This window comes from Harpia harpyja, chromosome 5 (genome assembly GCF_026419915.1).
Source record: "Harpia harpyja isolate bHarHar1 chromosome 5, bHarHar1 primary haplotype, whole genome shotgun sequence".
Lineage (NCBI taxonomy): Eukaryota > Metazoa > Chordata > Aves > Accipitriformes > Accipitridae > Harpia > Harpia harpyja.
In genome coordinates, this window is record NC_068944.1 from 39274216 (window position 1) to 39292227 (window position 18012).

The 18012-nt window shown below is 41.3% G+C and overlaps 1 protein-coding gene across 15 annotated transcripts in view; it reads right to left on the minus strand.

Moving 5' to 3' along the window:
• Nucleotides 1-17586, minus strand: part of ASPH (aspartate beta-hydroxylase) — a 124389-nt gene extending 106803 nt beyond the window's left edge. For 5 of the 15 annotated variants that reach the window (XR_008235353.1, XR_008235354.1, XM_052788325.1 and 2 more), the window contains exon 1: nucleotides 17318-17581. Coding sequence is in view for 12 of the 15 variants with exons in the window: in XM_052788325.1 (XP_052644285.1) it covers nucleotides 17318-17378 (61 nt within the window). In the remaining 3 variants the exon portion in view is untranslated. Of the gene's footprint in view, nucleotides 1-237; nucleotides 568-7851; nucleotides 7917-17317 lie in introns of those variants that run through there. The other 10 variants (XM_052788335.1, XM_052788324.1, XM_052788331.1 and 7 more) reach the window with 9 other exon arrangements.
• Nucleotides 17587-18012: the final 426 nt, after the last annotated feature.

An 18012-nucleotide genomic window follows, 5' to 3' on the forward strand; every position in this document is an offset into this window, starting at 1 on the left:
CAAGCAAAAACTAAGTTACAATTAACCACCTGCCATAAACTCATGAAATATCTCTACTCCAGAGAACATTTAATCAGAGAACAGAGGCAGCCCGTAATGCAGACTAGAACAGCAAACTGGCTAGAAAACACCAACATACCACACTAAGCCAGTTATTTTGCTGATTATAAAATCAGACACAGCTGGTATTTGCAACTACGCATTTTCCATTTGCTCACAAAAAAGTTAGGATTATACCTGTGTCGTCAGCCATAACATTAGTGCTCGATTTCCAGACAGAGCGAGTGTGTCGATATCTCCAAAAATTAATGTTGAAGGCAGAATAAGAAGCAATTTATCCTCACTGTAGTCTTGCAACAGGAGCAAACAAGTTTCCTAAAGCCAGCTCAGCTGGAACCCGAAACTGGACCCAAGAGAAACCTGTCCTCCGAATCTATTTTTAGAACAGTTATCCTCAGGAGCCAAACGCTTTTCAGAACTCATATGGCAATCTAGTTCTGACGACAATCAAATTCACTTACTCCTCCTAACAAAGCATCCTGGGTAGTTGATCCTTTCCCCTCCCCTTAATCCTCCAACATCAAACACAGCAGCGAATGAAACTGAGCACACTGTACTGTAGTATTTTTGCTGCAATGTATGCCTCAGTGCCCGAGCAATAAGGACATTAAATCTATTGGCGTAAGCTGAAACACAAGTCTGGACACAAAGCTTGCCTGCTTGCATTTGTTAAGTTGGCCGTCACCCAAGAAACTTTCTCCATGTTGGCACTCCTCTACCAGGCTTCCCGAGTATCCTGTAGAGACCGCTCATTTGAAACTTGCTAGCCACTTTAACAATAAAAGACAGCTGATTTGTAAAACATACTTTTGAGTCTTCTAAAAGAGTTACTTGAAACCAACCACACACATTCTTGCCAAAGAATCTTCAGATCAGAGCTGTTCCCCAGTACACCTCATATCTACTTCTAGCAGACCCAAAGGAGGGTTACCGATAGTTTTGCCAAAGCAAAGCCTGCTTCCCTAGAGTGCAATACATCACATGCCATAAAGCTAAATCAGGCAAAATTTCTATTGCGTATTTGTTAAAAGTAGCAGAGGTATTGATTTTGCTTTGTTGCCCTCCCTTTCCAGAAAGGACTAACACTAACTCATCTGACCCCTCCTTCAAATTCTGACAATATGCATGCTACCTGTACAATTTAAAGCTAATACAAATGATTATTGATCAACGTACTCTCTTCTTCTTAAGGACCAGAAAAAGAGGAAAAAAACCACTAATACACTATTCAACTTACATGTTCAATTTTAGCAAACTATTCTTTTCCCACTGCATTTCAAACAAAAGCACGCTCCTTTTGGGTGGGTGGAAGACAGAAACAAACCGATTTCTCATTAACAGCAACCCTAATAAAAACTTCAGGATCTAGCACTCTGCCCTTCTTCCCTCACACTTCTTTAAATAACATAGCCATCAGGTGGATGGAGTGAACAGTAGAATGTTACAGCTACTTTGAAAAACAACATACACCTCCTGCAGTTTTAACGTCCAGAAACTAATTACCAAATGCAATTCCCAATAAGTTCAGGGGAGAAAAGAAGTGAGAAATAACAACCGAGTTTAAGACTTTTCAAATGGATGTAAAGGAACTATAGGCAGTTGACACTATAACTAGTGTATCTTTTAACTATCCTTAAAACCACTTGAATACATCAAACAGATGCTTTAAGAAAGATCTCCTCACTACTACATTTCAGTGACTTATGTGATGCACAAGTGACTTAGAGCAAGATCGGAGGAAAATTTAAACAAAGGGTAAAAGTCACCAAATATATGGAGAAATCAACAGCTTATTAAGGGAAATAATTTTACACGCAATGATATGTAGTCTATTGCATATAAAACCTATAGTATTTCCTGTAGTGCATATAAAACCTATACAGGCATTAGGTTAGGCAATTTGTTGCAACTTCGCTTCAGCTGCACCTGCATTTGCAGATGCCAGATCTTACAAGTGGATTCATAGAGCATTCAACCGATGCTGAGAACCTGAAGCCCATATTATATGTATTTTGGAGGGATTGCTCCAGACTAGATCTTACCAGGCTGAATGCCCACAAGCAGTTGCAGCATACCTTTCTGTTTCATTTCACTCAAACCTAAGCAAGTACATTCAGGGACAACAGCACAATGCCTAAAAGCAAAGTGAGTAGAGACAGTCAAGAAATTAATTTCAAATGTACATTCCCAATCTAAACTAACACACCTATGTTGACCTTTAACCAAGTACCCACAGCCTTATCTTGTGCCCTTTAAAAATCAATTCACTGCAAGAACATGTCTTCCCAAGAAATGACAAACACTTTCCTTCCTGAAAGGGGAGGCTACAGCTAAAATGGGGAAACTCTTCAAACTCATCAAAAGGAAGATGGACCAAAGGGCCACAAAACTGATTATACACCCCATGAACAACATACATTAACACACACCTTGAAAAATCCGGCTTACACATGTATCTCTCTAAATGCTATAGTCAAAAATACCAAACAATGTAATTTTGGTTAGTTTGTGAAAGACAGAGGTTAAATTGAATTGCTCACCAGCAGGCAGTTACTAGAAATTAGAAAAGCACAGTAAAAGGAAAAACAACAAAACACTAACCTCAGAGAAATATCTAAAAATCACATTTCAGAAGTAAAAATTATCAATCAGCTAGATCATAGGAAGACTTTAGAACAAGCTCGTTTTAAAAGCAAAATGCAGAGTGATAAATAACAGATACAGGAGAGAAATAAAAAAACTAAAGTTACAACTGTCCTACCACCAATAGAGCTGAACTAGTAGCAGTGCAAAGACAAAAACCAACCTCTCTTGTATGAGCATGGCCTACTACCGCTTGACATTTTTGCCAAATTATCTGTTCCAGCATGATTAACAATAAAACAACTGTTGCAAGCCATTCTCAGTAATAAAATTGCAGTTGATTATTTTAAACAGGTTTTCCACAAAGGTTTTTGGGGTGGGATCAGTAACAAGTATTTTGAGTAAAATATCTATTAGAGGGAAGTTTACAGCATTCTCTCTTGATACTATTTTCCCCTGCATATTAAAATATGAGCTTTTTTTTCCCCCTCACTACTGTGAGACAGGTCAAATATGTGTATTTATATATACATACACACTTTTTGTGATATGTATTTTAAAATCTAGACTCAATAAGCACATGTGTTGAACTGTTCCATTCTGAGAAGTCCACACACCATAATGATTGCAAGTGCTATCCTGAGGTAAACCAGATTTTCATCTTTAATTTTCATTCAGTGTACCAAGGGTGGAATAATATACTTTTAATGGACAAATCTGTGCTTTTAATGTGCTTTTACAAACTCTATTTCTTTTTGTAAGGGAGACAGAGATTTTTACTAAAATACTTATGGTATCACTTATAAAATATTCCAACTTTAAACTTTCATGTATCCAAACTTGGAAATTTTTATTTTACAATCAGTCATGACAGCAGGGTCTTTAGAGATAAGATCTAAAGTTTAAGGTAAAGGTTTACTTTTAATAAATTCAATATAAACTCTTTGTGATACAAAATTGATTCTTCCTTTTGGTATGTAAGAAATCTTCTTCAGCACAGCAGCCTTAATGGAAATTAGGGAAAAAAAAGTGGCTTTTTATTATTATTATTCTCATTAAAAACTAGATCTTTGCTCTGCACTGTATATAATCTAGTCTACATGGTTATAAAGATACCTGTGCACATTATCAAAGGACTTTAATAAACTAAATCAGAAACTTAATAGTTAGGAACTGGGGAATGGATGGAACAGAAAGAGCTCTAAGTTCAAAGAAAACACAATGACCAGAACTTAAAGTTGAAATAATAAATTAGCCCAATGAAAGGCAGTTTTGGCTCTCCTGCTGCCACTTCAGATTTTTACATTAGTATTTGAGGAACTTTTCCTTATTCCATGTATAATCAATCCTCACATAAACCTTTAAGGTCCTTAATTTTCAATCCCTACAAAATTTCTCATAGTAAAGTATCCTACTATACAAACAATCAAAGAAGAACATAAATACTGAAAACAAGAGCAAAGTCATAAATTCAGGATTCAACAACTAAGCAGGCTGATCACAGAGATGCTGAGGGTGGCCAACTGGGGGCGGGGCGGGGGAGGCAGAGGTGCATCACAAAATATGTAAAAAAACTTCTAGGATCACAAGCACCTTGCTGAACTTCCCTAGTGAAAGGAAGCTCCTCCCTTCAATGGATGAAGCAATTCCATTGAACTATCTCCTCGAATTCAGCACTTAATCAGGATGTGAAAGATCAGAGATTCAGTTCTCTCCTCTGGGGAACACTGTCTGAATTTCTTCGGAGGTCTAAAACACATTGTTAAGTATACCCAAGGGTATGAGAACAAAGCCATTTTAGTCCTTCACAGTCAAATTATAACTGGCCACAACAGCAATCTGTAAAAGAGGAGCTCTGCAGAACAGAGGCTAAAGCCCAGTTTTTCCCCTCCTTTCTAGGTAAGAAAGGTGACTCCAGACATAACCAGCCTATCATCAGGCTCACTCTCAGCAGGCTGAATCTCTGTTTCACGTTGGATTGAAAGAGACAGTTCAACAACAGGAATTTAAAATACACACTCTCACTCGTGTTGAAGTATACCCCATAAACAGCAGCTGCAACACCGAAAGTCAACCAAACTTCTTCTTCAAGAAGAAAATGCAATTAAATCTTTTTCTCCTCTATCCTGGGTGAGAGCTCCAATTACCAAAGTATTGCACAGAAGTAAGAAACCACTCTTTCCAGTCATGTTCTACACAGAATCAGATCTGCAATCCTATTATCAGAAAATATGCTTCAAGTAAAATGATACATGTGGGTTTTTTCCTTTTTTACATTCAGTTTATAGAGAGAGATGGTCAATACTTTTAAAAAGTCTGCCCATTTCTGAATATAAACTGTTACAGTTCAAAGTACTTTTAAGCCTACAGATACCTTTCTGGTTCACAGGAAGCACCACAATATTTAGAAGAGTTTTTTAGTAACAAATCACATTAGCTTGCAGCTAAGTCAGAATCAATTATTCTTCAGAAAAAAATCCAACACAAAACAAGAATAAGATTATCAGCTGGCTGACTGATATCAAGCATCATTCCCAGGGTGGTTGTTTTGTTTTTTATTACTATTCTTATGTAGTTACATTTATTCTGACTATAAACAGTGAACAAATCCTGATTCCTTTCCATTTAAATGATTCTTCCAAGACATACATAACCAACAAAAATCAGAAAATTTATTCAGAAGAAATCTACTAATAAACATCACAAGAATGACTGGCTTTGTTTTTTTCTTTAAGGAAACATAAGGTTTTCTTTTTAAGAGGAAAAACAGGCACAAATTAAAGACAAAAAGAAACTTAATGGGAAATTCTGTCCTAGGAGGTTGCACAGGTTCATAAGACTTGTCAAAGGCACTTCATCTAAATACAGCACAACAGTGAATTCTACTTGCAGTGCTAGGTCTGCACTTTTCAGTGAGGTTTGGAGAGACCAGCTGTTTGCACCATAAGAGCTGCGGCTGTTAACAACTTTTCTCTGGAGCTCTGTTTATCTAAGCATAACTGCTGAAGTCAGAGGAGGTAAAAATGAATACAGAGATAATATGTTAATAAGAGAAAATCCTGAATCTGCACCTGCTTCCTTTCTAAACACGCTACAAAGATGATCACTTTCAAAAGCTAGTCAAATTTTGTCCAAGCCATGTTTTGGGTTTTTCTTTCTGGTTAGTCAGATGAACATTTTTTCTGAATAGTTCTTCAGTTAGGATTTATTACAAGGAAAAAATAAACACAGATGTGCACACAGCTTAAATGACTAACAACGACAGTCCTTACAACTTTAAAGAGTTTTATAATGAATACTGCCTATCAACAGGAATATATTTAAAACAGTATTTAACGCATCCATCACATACTACCTGAATAGTTTGGATTACTTTTTTTTTTTTTTAAAACCTTTCTTCCACAAACTTAAAGATAGTATACTAACAGGCTTAGAGAGTTAGCACTTCAGGAAAAAATAAAAGTCCTGTAAAGACAGAACAAAAATCTTTTGTGTTATCTATCTACCTAATAATCTAAATAGATTTCTACAGAAAAGTACATCCTCCTAGATTCTGATATTTTTCCTAAATGCTTTAGTCAATTTTCTCAAGTTTTGCTTTTATGTATATGCAAACACAAAATAGAATTAATGTCCAAAACTTAATGTAGAACTTGCCTCTTGTAAACTTACTTGACTTCAACATCAAGCCAAAAAGTTCATGGTTAAGACTACAAACTTATAAAGACATTTTAGTTTGTCTCTCGCTACAGGATTAACATACCTGTATTGGCTATAAAACTGAGGAGGAAACAAAATTAATACCGATTTTAACTGCAGATGACTTAAAAGATTTTTAATAGCTGCTATTTTGATTAACCAACTCTCTCCCACAGAACATTTGGAAATAAGATCTAAAATTATACAATCTACCTCTATTTTGTACCTGAATGATTTAATGTAGCCAATAGACCTACATAATTATTAGGTTAATTAAATATTTAGTTGTATTTAGGCCAGAGCAAAGTTCAGGAAAGGTAAATGTGGAGAGGAAATACAAGAAATACTTAAGCCCAGAACATGCAAATCCTGCTGGTGGTGACCTTTAAAAAAGTTTCTATTACATAAGGTTGAAAATCCTCATCTCTGTGTATAGCATGCTGGCATTAATTTTAGGGTATTTTTTCCTTGTTCCACTTTCTTATTCTGTAATGTGGGTCACATCAATTTGTTTTAGCAACAAGTCCTAATTAAGCCACAAAAGAAAGAAAATGGATGATGTCATTTCAGTTGTTTCAATTTTTTTCATGGTATGAGGGAGTTTCAAATAGAAGCAAATAGAACTCTAGTTGCCATGCAAGTACCTTAAACTCTGCTATTCATGGGTTTCTGCGCATGGAAGAAAGAACATTTTTAAATCCTGTATTTAATGCCTAAAACTTAGCAAAGTTTCAAGTCTGATACTAAGTCAATTTAATTAGGTGTTAGTTCATAGAGGTGCTATGCATCTGCAAGTCCTACAGAGTTCAAAAGAGTTTTTAGGTGTCTCATACCTAAAGTCTTATAAATAGTTGTTAAAATATGTTGTTACGGGATCTCAGTTGCAAAAAGTATTGCTCTTTTTACAACTTTCTTGCTTCCAAAGATATCACTGTGTCCTCCAGTTACTATGGAAAGAAACAGTACCACAGTTACAAACTGCTATATGAACTTTTTTTAATAATGCTAAAAAAACCCAAACCAAACAAAACAAACTTAAAAAACACTAGTATAAAAAGTGAGAGAGTGAGATATGTTACATTAGTAATTAATTGCTGATCATCATTCAAACAGAACCACAGGAAAAAAAAAATTGTAAAACAAGAAAACCTCTACTCAATAGTTACAAAACCCCTAGCTATTAAATATTTATAAAGAAAGTCTTCAAACAAACAGCTTAGTAGCATTTGTTACACCAGGTAAGTACATGCATAGTAATAGTGCAACGTCCTATAAGAAGAGTAAAATTTTCTTCATTTAAAAAGTTCTGACAAAGCTGAACCACACATACTACAGTCTGTTCAAACTCAGTATATGCTTATATGCATACTTAATTTCCAGTGTGTTTAAAGACACATACTAGAGTTATGATTTCCACTTCAAAGCATAGCTCACAACTCTTCCATGCAAAGAGCTAGCCCGTAGGATGCAGTTAGGAAAAAGACTGCTGCAGGCTATCACACAGATTACCAGTTTGTGATCTTCATCAGGAAAGAACCACTTGGGGTAAATCAGAACTTCACTGCTCAAGTTCTCTACAATGAAGAATTCAACATAAGAATTAGCACAGGAACACTTATTACTTGTTTCAAAGTGATTCAGAAAGGTCCAGCTGAAAATGAACTTTTCTTTTCATACAGGTGATCGGTAAAGTGGTTTTCAATTTAAAGAAACAGCAATATTGAAATCTCACCTCTTTATGTACTCTGTAACTAGAAATAATCTTAACATACATGCCTTCTACTGCTAGTAAATTTTGTTGTCTTTACTGAAGCCCTTATATATCCAGCCATTACATTAGCACATCCAATCAAACCATTCACCTTCTATGTTCACACCATGGCTCCATGGTGACATGATCGAACATAAAACTCTAGATTCAACCTCACCCTTCCCTAATGCCCAGCCACTCATTGTCATCTCTTCCCTTCTACCCAAATGACTTTCCATAAAGCTGTGCACTGAGCCAGTCTGGGGAAAAAAGAAAAGAGTCAGCTTTTGGCTTATCAGTTCCCTGTGTCGTTCACCTAGCACCAGCACAGCTACTAATTCAGGTACAGGGAAGCGGAATTGAAAAAAGGAAGACCACTATCGTAAGGGACAACAAAAAATGTTTTTACAAATATGTTAACAGTAAAAAGAATCCCAAGGAGAATATCTATCCTTTAATGTATACAGAAGGGAACGTAGCAACCAGTGATGAGGAAAAGGCCGAGGTACTTAATGCCTTCTTTGCCTCAGTCTTTAATACTGAGTCCAGTCATACTCAGGGTACTCCACCCCATGAGCTGGAAGGTAAGGATGAAGAGCATAACATACCCCCCTTAATCCAGGAGGAATTAGTTAGGGACCTGTTACGCCATCTGGACACTCACAAATCTATGGGACCTGATGGGATCCATCCAAGAGTACTGAGGGAACTGGCGGAGGTCCTTGCCAAGCCACTCTCTATCATCTATCAGCGTTCCTGGTCAACAGGGGAGGTCCCAGAGGACTGGAGGCTTGCCAGTGTGACTCCCATTTATAAGAAGGGTCGGAGGGAGGATCCGGGGAACTACAGGCCTATCAGCCTGACCTCGGTACCGGGAAAGATTATGGAACAGTTTGTCTTGAGAGCACTCACACAGCAGCTCCAGGATAAGAGGGGGATCAGGCCCAGTCAGCATGGGTTTACGAAAGGCAGGTCCTGCTTGACCAACCTGATCTCCTTCTATGACCAGGTGACCCGCCTAGTGGATGAGGGAAAGGCTGTCGATGTTATTTTCCTAGACTTCAGCAAGGCCTTTGACACTGTCTCTCATGGCATACTCCTTGAGAAACTGGCGTCTTGTGGCCTGGATAAGTGCACTATTCACTGGGTGAAAAACTGGCTGGATGGCCGAGCCCAGAGGGTAGTGGTGAATGGGGTGAAATCCAGTTGGCGGCGGGTCACGAGTGGTGTTCCCCAGGGCTCGGTGTTGGGCCCTGTTCTGTTTAATATCTTTATTGATGATTTGGATGAGGGGATTGAGTGCACCCTCAGCAAGTTTGCAGACGACACCAAGTTGGGAGGCAGGGTCGATCTGCTTGAGGGTAGGGAGGCTCTACAAAGAGATCTGGACAGGCTGGATCGATGGGCTGAGGCCAATTGTATGAAGTTTAACATGGGCAAGTGCCGGATCCTGCACTTCGGTCACGGCAACCCCATGCAGCGCTACAGGCTTGGGGAAGAGTGGCTGGAAAGCTGCCCGGCAGAGAAAGACCTGGGGGTGCTGGTTGACAGACGGCTGAATATGAGCCCAGCAGTGTGCCCAGGTGGCCAAGAAGGCCAATCGCATCCTAGCCTGTATCAGAAATAGGGTGGCCAGCAGGAACAGGGAGGTGGTTGTTCCCCTGTACTCAGCACTGGTGAGGCCGCACCTCGAGTACTGTGTTCAGTTTTGGGCCCCTCACTACAGGAAAGACATTGAGCTGCTTGAGCGTGTCCAGAGAAGGGCAACCAAGTTGGTGAGGGGCCTAGAGCACAAGTCTTATGAGGAGCGGCTGAGGGATCTGGGGTTGTTCAGTCTAGAAAAGAGGAGGCTGAGGGGAGACCTTATCACTCTCTACAACTACCTGAAAGGGGGTTGTAGTGAGGTGGGTGTTGGTCTCTTCTGTCAGGTGCCTGGAGATAGGACAAGAGGAAATGGCCTCAAGTTGCAGCAAGGGAGATTTAGGTTAGATATTAGGAAAAATTTTTTTACTGAGAGGGTTGTCAAACATTGGAATGGGCTGCCCAGGGAAGTGGTTGAGTCACCATCCCTGGAGGTATTCAGAAAGTGAGTGGACAGGGTACTCCAGGGCATGGTTTAGGGGGCATGGTTAATGGTTGGACTTGATGATCTTGAAGGTCTTTTCCAACCGAAATGATTCTATGATTCTATGATTCTAAGACTGCAGAGCAACCTCAGACTAGATAGACCTATAGTATTGAACTGTAGAAAAATTTAACTCCTTAATCCCCCCATATGATATACATCCCTGGAATCTCAGCCTAGACTAGCTACCACCTCTGATGGGGAATTTTCATGTGCATTCTCAGAGTAATTGCCAAAATCTGAGAAGATATACTCCAACTTTGTCTCCCTAAGATTATTAGTGATACTTTAGGTTCTCCACCCAGCATTTTAAACACCTCTATCCTCAAAAGGCTATTGAAAAAGTTACCTCTCTTACATACCATTTAAACTCTTAACGAATGAAATACTCAAAAACTCTATGAACGCAGACATCCTTGCAGATGTCAAATGCAAGGATCCTCCATATTTGAAGCACCACAAATAGTATCTTTTAGCCCACAATGACTTCCTGCATGCAGGTAAGACACATTAGACAACACAGAGCAGGCCCAAGATTTCAGCCACCCCTGCATCAAAAAGGGCAGGAAAACTTTCCTTGATGTCTTTATGAAGTGGCAGCATGTCTGGAAGAATGGAGAGGAATCTCCCAGTGCTTCAGAATTCTTAAGGAGAAAAAGTCCTAATAGAGGGAAAGTATCAGGCTCTCTGTTTTTATGTCAATCCTGCTACACTTAGGTATCAATCTTAAAACCTGAAATAATACTTTCTTGAGAAAAAGCAACGGGAAGAAATCCAAATACCAGGCAACATGGAAAAACAAGTCATAAAAGCATATACTGTGTTCAAATTGATCGGTTTTCATTGCAGGGTGACCTTGGCAGTCAGTTACTGTACCTTACAATAGCTAACGGTGTATAGAAAGTTTCTTACAGATAAACCTAAGAGACGACAGGGTTGCCTTTATAGGAGGCTCATTTAACTCTAGCTCTAGACAAATGAATGAAGAGGTATATCAAGGACTCAATATTCCAATGCAAATCTGCTCATGTATGCAGAGGAATACCTGTGTTAACAATTTTAAGAATGTTTTTTACATCACTTTAATCAGAGATAAGAAAACCGACTTGTTTGAAGAGTTACTGCCTCACGTTTTATACAAGACATTTAAAAAAAGGAAGGGAAAGGAAGGGAAAGGAAGGGAAAGGAAGGGAAAGGAAGGGAAAGGAAGGGAAAGGAAGGGAAAGGAAGGGAAAGGAAGGGAAAGGAAGGGAAAGGAAGGGAAAGGAAGGGAAAGGAAGGGAAAGGAAGGGAAAGGAAGGGAAAGGAAGGGAAAGGAAGGGAAAGGAAGGGAAAGGAAGGGAAAGGAAGGGAAAGGAAGGGAAAGGAAGGGAAAGGAAGGGAAAGGAAGGGAAAGGAAGGGAAAGGAAGGGAAAGGAAGGGAAAGGAAGGGAAAGGAAGGGAAAGGAAGGGAAAGGAAGGGAAAGGAAGGGAAAGGAAGGGAAAGGAAGGGAAAGGAAGGGAAAGGAAGGGAAAGGAAGGGAAAGGAAGGGAAAGGAAGGGAAAGGAAGGGAAAGGAAGGGAAAGGAAGGGAAAGGAAGGGAAAGGAAGGGAAAGGAAGGGAAAGGAAGGGAAAGGAAGGGAAAGGAAGGGAAAGGAAGGGAAAGGAAGGGAAAGGAAGGGAAAGGAAGGGAAAGGAAGGGAAAGGAAGGGAAAGGAAGGGAAAGGAAGGGAAAGGAAGGGAAAGGAAGGGAAAGGAAGGGAAAGGAAGGGAAAGGAAAAAGGGGGCAGGGGCGGACCCAGCAAAACCAGTAATTTCACTGATGGCACCGCTGCAACATACCATGTAAATTATAGATGTTTGGATCATTTCTGTTGCTACCACTATTTAATTTGGCAGATTATTTTACAATATGTTAAAATGTTTTCCAGAAAGGCCACCCTGAACAAGACACAAGGCAGACAGATGAATCACAAAGAGGTGGCTGTCTGCATTTTCATGGTTTTGCTATTTGTATTAGCACATCTTTTAGGGTTTTCTGAAGATTTAGGGAAGAAACATGCACACACACACAGAGTTGTTGTTATTTAGATACTTTATCACTGACATGAGCAATTCATACTTTGAAAGCTATAGTTAGCTATTAGATACACAAATGCTATTAAAACTCAGAGATCTAGAATTAGTCTCACAAGTCATAAACAACTTTCCTGGTTAAATCCATCTCGTTCCGAACACAGAGACATGTTTTTTACGAGTCTGTGCCAAACTGTTTAAAAAATAGTATTATCTGGCACTAATGGTAAAAAATCAAGATCTTTGACTAGTTGTAAGCAACTAAATTAGGCAATAGGATAAGCTTGGTGAAGAAATCACTGCAACATTTCTAAAACAGTATATAAAGATTCCACCAGTGAGACACAAAGAATTTCTCATTTGTCTGCAATAGCTGTATAGCAACTCTAACAAAGTAATAACATTCCATTGTATACTCCTGAATACCAAAGATGTTACAAGAAAACATTGTAACATTGAGTTTAAGTAGCCAAATCAAAGCACTGAGCAGCACAATAACTGAATGCATGAGAATTTGTATTAGCAAACACTACAAGTTAGACTTGGGACAAACCAGTCAAAACATTTGTTAAGCCCCACAGAGCATTCCAAATTCACATCTCACTTATGACTTCCAACACCTTAATACCCTTCTTCCTAAGGATTACAATTAAAATGAAGAAGGAAATAATGGATAGATTGTAACACAAGAAATCAGATGATACACTACACAATTGTAAAGTCAAGAGCATAAAGCAAGCACACTGGCCAGTAGTTCAGATCAGAAATTAGAGACAGAATTTTTAGATAGATGGAAGCATCATATTTACACAAAATCCATGGTGTAAGAAAGGAGATGTTATACCACAGCACAGCTGGGTAGCTGAGAGAGACCAGAGAGAGCATGGGCAATCCCACTTAAAGCATGATGTGAAGTTCAGTGTTCCCAAGAGCCAACAAAAGAGCTTCAGCAGGAAAAAAGTGACCTGTTTAGCTGATTAATTTCCTCTGCTCTTTATGTAAATTAAAAAGCTAATGGAGAGCCTCACCCAAAGAAAGTACACTATAAAGTAGTCTTTACAATAGAGATGAGATAAAATGTCAAAGTTCATGCAAATTAACAGGCACAGTTATCATTCTAGAATAGAATAGAATAATTAAATTTGGAAAAGACCTCTAAGATCATCAAGTCCAACTGTCAACCCAACACCACCATGCCCAACTAAACCATGTCCTGAAGTGCCTTGTCTACATGCTTTTTTAATACCTCCAGGGATGGTGACTCAACCACTTCCCTGGGCAGCCTGTTCCAATGCCTCACAACCCTCTCAGTAAAGAAATCTTTCCTAATATCCAATCTAAACCTCCCCTGCCGCAGCTTGATGCTATTTCCTCTCATGCTATCTCCAGCCACCTGACAGAACAGACCAGCACCCACCTCACTACAACCTCCTCTCAGGTAGTTGTAGAGAGTGATAAGGTCTCCTCTGAGCCTCCTTTTCTCCAGACTAAACAACCCCAGTTCCCTCAGCCGCTCCTCATAAGACTTGTGCTCTAGGCCCCTCACCAGCTTTGTTGCCCTTCTCTGGACATGCTCCAGCAAGTGATACTGTTAACTAAAAAAGAAGTAATATTAGCACAAAACTGCATTTGGATAAGGACATCGGGTCAACTTGAACACATACCAAAAAAACCCCCAAATTTGAAGAAATCTCAAAAGCCAGAAATTAATGAACGGATTAGATTAAGGGAACTTAGAAGGTCCAAAAGATGAGTAAAAGGAGTTAAAAGCTTGGCACTACATTTGCATTTTGATATATAAGGAAACTACATGGTTAAAACAAGAAAAAGTGAAATCAAATATCTTCTGGGATCTTGCAGAAGAAAGCAGGGAATGTCAGAAGACAATCTCAATCATTATTATGGAGATTAAAGAAAATTTGTCAAAGCAACAGCAGAGTTCTTTGACTTCAATCTGTGTGATGACAACATGGCCTCAGAACCAGCAGAGGTAGGATTTTTTTTTTTTTTAATATAAAATAGTTTTCTGTAGATACAGATGATGCCTCTTGTTAGAAGTGTGGTTTTTGTATAGTGCCTAGCTTACTGGAGAACTACTCTACCACTTGTCATTAGAAATACAAAGAAAACAGACAGCAATTATTGCACAACTATATGATCAGTGAGAATTATGTTTAAGTAAGTCCTTGCTTATGTACTGTAAGACAAAAGACAACCACACAGCAACATAATGATAGATGCCTTATCATCAGTACTCCTACAAGTAAGCATGGCTTATAAGTTAATTCATATTTTTTCAGCCATCTGTATTTCAAAAGTAGCTGGGCTGCTGCTGATCCTCACTCTTACTGGAGAGCTTCTCCACAACTACCTGCTAATGCCGAAGACAATTCCAAATTTCCCATCTCATGAAATTTGAGGGAGTTAAATCTTGACAAGGTGACACGCATTTGTTCCTGTACCAAAACCATCTAATGAAGCTTTAACTAATATTCCAGCAAGTATCCATTACTTCATCTAGCTGTTTAAAATTGATTTTCTTCCTTTAGAGAGGCCACAGTTTTTACAATGGGTTCTGCAGGCTAGCGACAAGAAGCCAAACTTTCCAGTAAAGATAATAACAAACACGTTTCCCTCTCTAAGTATCCCCAAACTGTCAAATTTTGACCTGGTTTTTGCTTCTGTACTCCAAATAAAGTAACTGGCATATTCACACAATTCTGTAAATGTCACTTTCAAAGCAGCGTCCATCAGCAGCAGTACAAAGCTTTTTTTTTTTTTTAGGACTGATTTGACAGCTTCTAGTATACGACTTTTGAAAGCAAAAGGTAGAGTTCTATTTCTAAAAAATATTTAGTTCCACTTCTGACATTTCAGTGAATCTGAGAGCACCTACATAAACTACCTTTATAGCTATTTCAGACTTAATCTATTTGTAAGATTACTGTCAATATTTTCTAGTGTGGAAACCTAAAAGCAGATTACTACATTCAGACAGATGCTGGCATTGTCTTCAGTGCACAGATTTTTAGATGTGCTGTCAACTTCAGTTGTTTCAGAGCTATGAGCAATGCCTTGGCAAGAAGCCACATCCTCTCCCATGAACTGCTGTGAAAGTGAATACTACAACATTTTCAAGATCTGCCTCAAACTTGAGGTTTGCATACTTCACAGTCCCAATTACTAGCCATCTCAAAATTATTTCCTCATCTCATTTTCACATCCCTCCACTGTGGAAAGCTTACTGGCTGCTGCTCCTCTAGCTGTTCTTTTATTCGCACAGGAGTAATCATCCATTACCTCTTCCTGCAGCTGCAACTATGAAAACAGCATCAGCTTCATGCTGTAATTTCTACGGCTGTCCAATGGATTCTAACTAGAAGTTGCTGAAACTAACAAAACATTTGTCTAAATTTAAGAGGTTACATCTTCGGAGAGTGCCTAACACATTACTCATGCTGCTTCATCTCCTCATAGATAACAGTAAATAAAGACTCCCCAGTGCAATTACACAAACCAGAAATGTTTTAATACGAAGAGATAAAATTTTACTCAGACTGAAAATAAAAACCAATGGAATACTTTTTTACTAAGTCAGAGATTCAGTTTCCTGATAAATTTATTTTTCAAATGTTGACGAACCTTTAAAATGATATTTAAAATACTAACAGAACCATGTTTAATATTCAAAATTAAACCAGGGATGCATGTTCTTAATGCATTGTAATTGAAAATCTGTATTTAACATGCTTAATGCTGCATGATGATCAGAGCACCTCCAGTCCAAGCAAAAAGTGTAATATAGACTCTACAGCATAGGCCAGCAATTGAAAAAGAAAGATTTTGAAAAAAAAAGAAAATTAAAAAAACCCAAACCACTTCCATAAACATTGTAATATCATCTCTAAACTCTTTTATGCTTAATTATGCTTAAGTATGTTTGAAATCTTTTTCTCTTAATTCATCATGTGATAAGTAAACTAATCCTATATGGTTCATCCTTTAATTAACACTGTTCTCCATATTATTGCTATATTCAATACATTGATACTATATCAGTGTCGTTATATCAGATATTATTTCAGTGTAGTTACCATATTTCATCACTGGAGCTCTGTGCATGTCAAGCTCAAAACCAAAGAAGTTTCAAGGAGCAAACAGTCAATCTCTGATAACAGCACTTCCTTTCTTTAGTGCAGCGTGCATGGTTGCATAGTGACTCCAGAAGTATACAGGTTTTTTCCTCTTTTAAGCATGTTCCGCTACGGTTAAAAATGCTACTGCACATAAAGCTTTCCCTAACTAAACTGTCCACACACAGTAGTTTATGAATAGTGAGACCAGTGTTGTTAAACAGGTCAGCTTGAGGAGATACTCCAACATCTGAATTGGAACACAAGAATAACAGCGGCTTCACTAGCATCAGATATTAGGCATCCTGGTCCTACCCCCGGCTTCGGGAGGAAGAGGTCTGAGAGCACTTTACCCGGATACCTAGAGATGCCGAGACCCGCCCCGGGCAGACGACCTGCCCGTCGCTCCCCCCAACCCTTTTGGGGAGCTTTCGAGGGGCGTCCTCACCGCCTAGGCCCGGCCACGCAAATTTCTCCTCCGCGTAATCTCCCGAGAAGACAACGACGGAAACGCGAGGGACAGACCTCGGCCATCTGTCCCTGTGTCCGTCGTCGTCCCCCTCCCCCCCGCCCACCTCCCGCGGCGCCAGGGGAGCGCGGCCCCCGCAGGCCCGCGCCGCGCCGCCAAGGGCCGGCAGCAGGGGCGGGGGATGGCGGGGGAGGCTGCACCTCAGCCCGCCGGGAGGCGCAGGCGGAGAAGAAGGCGCAGCACCCCCTCGCTTCGCCCGGGGGCTCCCCGCCGCCGCCGCGGCGAGGGGCGGTATCGGCCCCTGCCCCTCCCCCAGCGCCGGGGCTGCGGCCGCCGCCCCGCGGCTGTACGCCCCGCTCCGCCCCGGCAGGCTGCCCCTCGGGGAGCACCCCGCCTCTTCCCCCCAGAGCTACGGCCTCGCTCCCGCAGCGACGCCGCTCACCTCTCTTGGAGCCGGGGCCGGGGCTGCCGCCGGCGCCTCGGGAGCTCTTGCGTGAGGCCATGGCACCTCCTGTCAGGCAGCGAGGGGCGGCGGCGGCGGCTGCGCGCGCGGCGGTGGCGGGGCGGGGCCGGCGGGGCCGCAGCGAGAGCGAGTCAGGAACCGCCGCCACCACCTGAGCCCCGCGTGCGGGAGCGCCCTGCGGCCACAGCGGCACAGCGGCGCAGCACCCGCCGCGCCGCGCCGCGACCCGGCCCCGCCCGGCCCGCCCGCTGCCAGCCAATCGCGGACCGCCCACGGGATCGAGGCGGGGCGCCTCCCGGCTCCGATTGGCGGCGGCGCGAGGAGGCGGGGCGGCAGCGGCGTGCCGGGTGCGCGTGCCCGACAGGCTCCCCGCCGCCGGCGCCTTTGAACGTGGCAGCGCGGGAGCGAGCGGCGGCCTCTCGCGAGGCTTCGGCCTCGCGGGCGGGCGGGCGCGCGCTCCGGGAGGGGGCAGGGCCGCCCGCGCCGCTGAGGGGTCGCGTTGCGGCGGCCGGTTTGGGCACTTCGTCAGGAGGGAGCCGCCTCGTTCCGTTCCCTGCTCGCAGGGAAAGGGGCTCGGGCCCGGAGCAGGAGAGAGGGGAGCGGGCGGCTGCCGGTGTGGGGTGGGGCGGGACGGGACGGGAGCGGGGGCTTGTGCGGCCCCGGGGTCTTCTAGC